The sequence below is a fragment of the Salvia splendens genome, chromosome 11, assembly GCF_004379255.2.
Source record: "Salvia splendens isolate huo1 chromosome 11, SspV2, whole genome shotgun sequence".
Classification (NCBI taxonomy): Eukaryota; Viridiplantae; Streptophyta; class Magnoliopsida; order Lamiales; family Lamiaceae; genus Salvia; species Salvia splendens.
In genome coordinates, this window is record NC_056042.1 from 23,448,915 (window position 1) to 23,456,179 (window position 7,265).

A 7,265-nucleotide genomic window follows, 5' to 3' on the forward strand; every position below is an offset into this window, starting at 1 on the left:
TCAGTTCGGCATTACCAAAGAGTTCGGCTCCAGCCTACAGCTCGGTAAAAGCCGACCAATCAAGCTCTACTCTCAGATCGGCAAAAGCTGCTCGGCAATAGTTCAGCAGTTCGGTCTCAGTATTCGACCGAACTGGGAGATAGTGGACCCATGCAGAACCTCCACGACCTCCACTACACGATCTATTTCGTGGTGGACCCATGCAGGATCTCATGACCTCCACGACATCCACGACATACTTAGTGGTGATGTAAGCCACGACCTAGTTAGTGGTGATGTAAGCCACGACCTAGTTATAGGTGATGCAAGCCACGATCTTAGTTCAATGTATAAATAGAACTTAGATCAGAAGGAAAAGGGGCTCTCTAGACACAAAATATCATATAGCAAGTCTGTATTTGTAAGCTGGAAAACCAGATCAAGCAATACAATCTTGCCCTCCTTTCTTCCCGTGGACGTAGATTTACCTCAGTAAATCGAACCACGTAATTCCTTGTGTCGTGATCTATATTTTCCTGCATTCATCACCATCAAAAATTCGCCAAACCATCAAGTAGCATCAAGACTAGTATGCACGAGTGGATAGGGATTGGCTATTATGACAACCATTTTTTTATCCTGAGAACACTACACAAATATATACCGACGTTAATAACCATTTAAATCATGATGTTTTGTAAATTTTAGTATGTCTCACAAATTATAAAATTGAAATATTAAATTATAAAATTCAATTTTTCTCAATCGTCTCATCTATGCACAAAATATCAGCTTTTAACGATCTTAAAACGACGTGTTTTATTAATATAAATCTTTATTTTTATATTCCTTTATTTTCTCATTCCTCTTATTTGATTGAAATATTGCCGTTTTTAATATTACAAAAAGACTTCGATTTGTGCGTGCATCAGACAATTAAAGAAAAATGGAACTTGTGATTTAATAATACTAATCTTAAAGTTCGTGGAGCATACCAGAATTTGACCAAACTTCATTATTTACATGACTATTATTCCATATGGAGTATAAAATATCTACACTGAACATTGGTAATATCCTAATATTGTTGAAATGCAAATAATTAAAACTTTCACTGCAGATAAGTGCATCAGTGCAATTGTTTCTTGTATTCTCACTCCAAGCAAAATTCTTACCGATATTGGTCTCTAAAACCATGAACTTTGGTCAAATTTTGGTATTTCTTACGAACTTTGAAATTAATCTAAAAAATCACAAACTTTACATTTTGTTTGTTATTTCCCATGGCATGTCAATCACCATAACCAACCAACTTCCATGCATATTTTATCCTACTTGACACTACTAAATTAACGTAATTTTCTACGTAGCATTTTATCCTACTTGTCACAAACTTAAAAAGTAATCTAAAATATCATAAATATTTTACGGTTGCCTATGTATAATAAGATTTTTTACGAAGATATCTTATTTGGGATGCCATGGGAAATAACAAACAAAATGTAAAATTTGTGATTTTTTAGTCCAATTTCAAAGTTCGTGGGAAATACCAAAATTTGATCAAAGTTCATGATTTTAGGGATCAATATCCGAAATTCTTATACTAATACATAAATATTTCTGTATATATACACAGTAATTCTTATACTAATACATAAATATTTCTGTATATATACACATAGTAATTCTTATACTAATACATAAATATTTCTGTATATATACACATAGTATATAGTACTATTAAATTACTAAAAAATCCACACAACTAAAATGAATGAAAATAGTATAGGTATCTTAAAATTCATAAGAATACACACTTTAAATTGACATTTAGAGACAGATTTACATCATCATCAAGCAGATACACCTAAGTTCTCCTAAATCCCAGAAATATATACTCCATTTTCTCTTAAATAATGGAGGAAAAAGGAAAATAGAGCAATCCAAACTCACAGCCAACTACATTTTCTCTCACACTGACCTATCTGGTCTGGGTGATGATGACTTGGCTCTAGCAAATTCAACCAAGTCTCTGAAAAGAGCATCGTCCGCCTTTTCCTGCTCGGTGGCACCCGGTGGCGATCTGAGCGACATATTCTTGGTCTGCCCAATCAGGCTGTCAAAAGATGAACCGGAAGACCGGCTACTTGAGCTAGATGCGCCGCCACCATTCGCCTGTCTTTGATTGAAAAACTGCTGCCTCTGGCTGTACCTGATTGGTGGCGGAGGCAGAAGGTTAACTGCAGGTGGTGAGGGATCTGCGTATTTGCTCATTGCAGCTGCTCCGTTGAGTGCTTGTGGTGTTGGAGCAAATGCGGATGCTGTGGGGTTTATGAAATCGTCGTCAGAAGATGAAGAATGCGTTGGACTTGGTGGAGGGAATGATTTTTGACTGCTTGAGTGAGCCGGAACAGCACTTCTCGTAGATCCTGATGCTCCAGAAGAACGCTCGTTGTCACTGGGATAACCAACTTTGCCAGAATCTGTGCTAGTTGGTTTTGTTGGAGGAAGAATAGGGCTGCAATGTGCAGGCTCGGTCTTTCGTGCTAGCCCTTTCGATGATCTGCAAATTTTAACGACACAACTGATAAACGGTAACAAAACATTATAAACTTGGAAAAAAGTAGTCGCGTTATGCAGAAGAATTTGTTTTAAACCTGCGCATCAGCTGAGAAAAATCGTCTTCTTCGTGATCCACATTCATAAGAGGCGCAACCGGAGCTTCTATTTTCCCCACTGGAACTGGGGGAGTTCTGCAGGCAATATCATCATGGCAACGAAGAACTCGCTGCAAGCTGTCATTCAACGCTAATCCTCTACATAGAAGGTTTTCGTCTCTGCAAAAGGCAGGAAAAGTTGCAATTTACCTTAGAACTCAGCCAACGGCTATGCAGAAAATGAACATTTGAATCAAGTAGCATACGCTTACGTGGTCTCATTCACAAGAACTGTGACACGCTTTTGGTATGAACGACACTGATCGACCAAGTCGACAATGATCTCGTCCTTCACTCCCTATGGTGACGATAGATTGATTGAGTTACAAAAGTCACGAATCTATTATTCACCAAATATTAATGGAGTTAAAAAAAAGGATAACATAATTCAACCTGAGAATTATTTGGATCCAAGGCGGTCAGCATTTCCATAAGAACGTCAGCGAGTCCCTCAGCAGTCTGAATCTCCCCCAGGCTGGATGATGAAAACAAAAAGATGAAAATTCATGTTTTGAACAAAAGCATCTCAAGCATTTGAAGAGACTTGCAGTGCGAAAATAAAGCATCATACATAAAATAAGAACAACTAGCAAGCAAATAGAGTAGCACGTACCTCAGTCCAGAGGCATCAGATTCCAACAATGTTTCAATGCCTGCATCCTCACATGGGAAAGTAGTCTCAGATATGGTATGGGTTTTTGGTGGTTCGAACAATGTTAAACTCGATTCCTCTCGAGGAGGAAATTCAACACCAGCAAGCTGCATATTTTTGAAAAAAATCAAATAACGCCAAGACTAGAAGAATTCAAATAAATAAAAACAGACTCCATAATGTTCATGGTTCATTCTTCAAAAAAAAGAAGGAAAAACCACAATAAACAACCTCAAAATAGATACAGCTCTAGAGTGAGATGAGAGACGTAAAAAAACAAGGAGAGATTTTAGTCACCTTCAGTTCATTGTAAGCAGAAAAATATTGGGGAAAGCTTCCACTCATTCCGCCTAAAGCTTCTTGCCAAGTATCAATCAACACAAGTATCTTCTCCCTCACGTTAAAATCAGGCTGAAACATACATTATAAGAAAATTGAGACCCATTCAAGAATATACAAGAAAAGTTGCGTGTACAAAGGATACAGTACCTTCTTTTTTACAATTTTGACCATCTCACGCAGAATATCCCGCTCAACAATAAGCTGAAATATAAGCTCCCCGCAGTTTTTGCTCAGAGTATCTACCACCTATAGTAGTGGACGCCTTTTTTAGCTGAGATAACTCAATCATGATGTAGACCATACACAAATGTGAACATATATGTAGAGAACCAGAATTAACCAAAAGAATGAATAAATCGATATATAAGACACATACCATATCTTTAATGTAATACACTCAATAAATGGCATGCATGTAATTCCATTGTTATGTTAGACAAGCAATAGGAGTCTCTTATTTCTAATTCCCTTCTTAAGCCAAAAAAAGGAGGGCCTAAAGCCAGTTATGTCAACTTTTACAACAGTTCTTCGCATGCTTGAAAATGCAGGGGTCTAAACTTATCAAAGAAACGGGTGCAGAAAATATTTTACACAGGGTACTAAATAATCAGATTGTATATCTAAGAACAAATTTTGACAATAACAGTTGGAACAGAAATAATATATTGCCTCTTACAGATAGATAAACAAAAAAAGCAGAAGAGAAACATCACATATTAACTTGGCATAACCATTTAAGTGGATTGAGCAGGCATATCTCTCAGAGCCCAGAAAAGTTGAAGAAATACTTACAAACAGCGCAAGGAGCTGAATTTTAGGGCTTTTACTCCGCAGTCTTTTCTTGATTATCTTTAGTGCCTCCTTCGCCTGCCTGATATTTTCGATCCAGATACGATATTAAATCCAGAAATTCACCTCATCCACTCAAAAAAGGCAGATAAGAGTAATTGATCTCACATTCATATCATCACCAAACAGTTTAGCAGTTGCAACTAAAGCAGATTTGCAAAGGAAAGCAGTAGTTATACCTAGGATCCATATTTATCGTATCGCAAAGCTCGATGTTTATTGCCCAATCTGGAGCATCCAGTTTGTCACTGGTAGCCCTCTCAGCAACCGCTGCCCCATTAGCCATATGCTACTACCTCTTCAATTCCTGAAAACAAACCACATTGATCAATACATTGACATGAACAAGCAAAATCAGATTCAACGCAGGACACAATCAGAACCGTGACAATGAATAGTTATACAAGATTAACCATTTTACAGTTACACAATCTGCAGCCAACGACGATGAATAAATGTATGCATAAACAGCGAAATCACTTCATAAGGATATAATTAGCATACGATTATGTCAAAATTAAAAACGAAACCAACAAGTACAAGCATATTAAGATCACTGAAAAACATTCTGAATTTAATTCTACAGAAAAACATCTAAATTTAAAACTAACCAGTCTAGTTTGAGAATGAAATCGGAACTCAGACACCAAGTCAAAATTGAAATAAAATTTCAAAGATCACTCTTTTTTCAAGAACACGAATATGAAGACATGAGATCGTGAATTATGGGAGCGAGATAAAACAAAATTGGATCTTTAGAAGAATGCAGGTGGATAGAATCCTTCCAATGTCCAGCACTCCAGCTCCCAGTTGAAGAGAATTAGAGAAATGAAAGAATTGGTCTAAGGGCGTGTTTGGTATGACAAGTTCCGCTATAATCCATTTTGTGGGTTATTTGGTCAATAAATACACAAAATTTAAACAAATTTATAAATTGTATGCAAAATAATTTTTTGGATTCTTCAAATTTGAAGTTGATGTAGAGGTCGTGATTTGTCTATGTAACAATAATACCCTCACAAACGAAGTACTACTAGTATCGAAATCTCAACCTCCACAAAGTTTTAATTTCTGAATTCATTTTATTATAAATAGAAAATAAGAATACTTTTATTATTTTCTTTTTCTTTTTCTTTTTTCTTTTTCTTTTTCTTTTTCTTTTTCATTCTCCTTCTCTTTATAAAAAGAATACAACTTGAGCTAAGATCCACTTTGCTTTGCGGCACACATGTATCAAAGTCCGAGAAGGGAATCTTAAACATGTACACTAATTCTTTCTTCCACGAAAGTTTGTCCAATTTTTTTATTGGTGTCCGTGTCCATCTCATAAAATTTATTTCATTTTATTTTTTATCATTTTAATAGTAGACCTTATATTTCACTAACTCATTCCTACACACATTTTATTATAAAATTAATATATAAAAGTAGGGCTCACATTTCATTAACTTTTTCAATTCACTTTTCATTACATTTCTTAAAATTCATGCCCGGTCAAAATGGGACAATATTTGGAGACGGAGGGAGTAAGTATTTTGATTTTTATGGTATTTTAAAATAATAGAAACTGATTTACAATGTATTAAGAGGACGTTTATTTCGACTATGAGATGCATCGATAAAATACAAGATTAATTATTTCAAAAGGATCAAATAAGTTTACACTCAATTAATTAAAAAAGATAGTAAAGTAATTATATTATTTAAATTGAACGTCTACAAAGGGTCGAGATTTATGGGTGGGAACGTAATGATAAAGGCCGAGAATTTAAACTATTTTTAAGGAAAAAAATGATCATAGTCAATTTGCGGAGGAGAATTCACGCAAATAACTTCATGATGAAGGCAACCGAATATCATAGGAATGCTTTAGTGTAGTGGAGATCCACTGCAAGTCTGCAACGCTGCGGTCTTTTGCTTTTAAATTACGTCTGATTCCACGTATGATTTATTTTCAATTCCGATCACGTTAGAGCATCCACGATCGTGCTCTTGCACGCGACACGGTTGTGGGCCCGGCCCCACTTTTTCTGCCTGCTCTCTGGCAAGAGCACAACACCCACAGCTGTGCTCTTCCGCAAGGACGAGCACAATTAATTTAAAATTCAATTAAACAATAACATTTCAATAATACTAAAATTCATTAAAAAAATCTAAATAATATTACAAATGACAAATAAAATAAAACGACATAATTAAAATCCTAAAAAATTAAAAATTACATAATTAAAATACTAAAAATTTAAAAAACCACTATGCGTTGCCGAATTTCGCCCACATGTATTTGATTAGGTCTTCTTGTAGTTGATTGTAGATTCGGGTATCGCGCATTGTGTGCCTTGTCTCGATTCTTTGGCCGACCGTCGTATGCTCGCCTCGGCGTGGGGGAGACCTCACTGTTGAGCTTCCGGCTCCGTCCTCGTCGTAGAAGCTAGCCGCCCTCGGCCATTCGTCGGCTATAATCATGTTGTGTAAGATAATACACATGAACATGATGTCGGTTATATTATTCACGTACCATAGCCGAGCCGGGGACTTCACAATGTTGAATCGGGCTTGAAGGACCCCGAAAGCTCTTTCGACATCTTTCCGTGCGGACTCTTGACGCGCGCAAAAAGAACCCGTCTCGGGTCGTGCGGGTTGTTGAACGTCTTCACGAAAGTCGACCACCTTGGGTAGATACCATCGGCGAGATAGTAACCCATGTGGTAGCTATTTCCGTTGAT

General features: G+C 36.5%; 1 protein-coding gene across 1 annotated transcript; it reads right to left on the reverse strand.

Moving 5' to 3' along the window:
* Positions 1-1,745: 1,745 nt before the first annotated feature.
* LOC121755890 (TOM1-like protein 4) lies at positions 1,746-5,577 on the reverse strand. Its single transcript, XM_042151320.1, has 10 exons — positions 5,151-5,577; positions 4,719-4,846; positions 4,483-4,561; positions 3,838-3,936; positions 3,646-3,759; positions 3,310-3,455; positions 3,090-3,171; positions 2,909-2,994; positions 2,637-2,816; positions 1,746-2,542 (listed from the first exon to the last, which is right to left on the reverse strand). The coding sequence occupies exons 2-10, from the start codon at positions 4,823-4,825 to the stop codon at positions 1,951-1,953; spliced, it is 1,485 nt and encodes a 494-aa protein (XP_042007254.1). The 5' UTR covers positions 4,826-4,846; positions 5,151-5,577; the 3' UTR covers positions 1,746-1,950.
* Between the last annotated feature and the right edge of the window lie 1,688 nt (positions 5,578-7,265).

Excerpts from the sequence above, each read along its gene's own strand:
- LOC121755890 (XM_042151320.1), bottom strand. The coding sequence starts at position 4,825 with ATGGCTAATGGGGCAGCGGTTGCTGAGAGGGCTACCAGTGACAAACTG. Across the intron at positions 4,562-4,718 it reads ACGATAAATATGGATCCTAG|GCAGGCGAAGGAGGCACTAA; the intron begins GTATAACTACTG and ends CGAAAATATCAG. Across the intron at positions 2,817-2,908 it reads GTTCTTGTGAATGAGACCAC|AGACGAAAACCTTCTATGTA; the intron begins GTAAGCGTATGC and ends TGCCTTTTGCAG.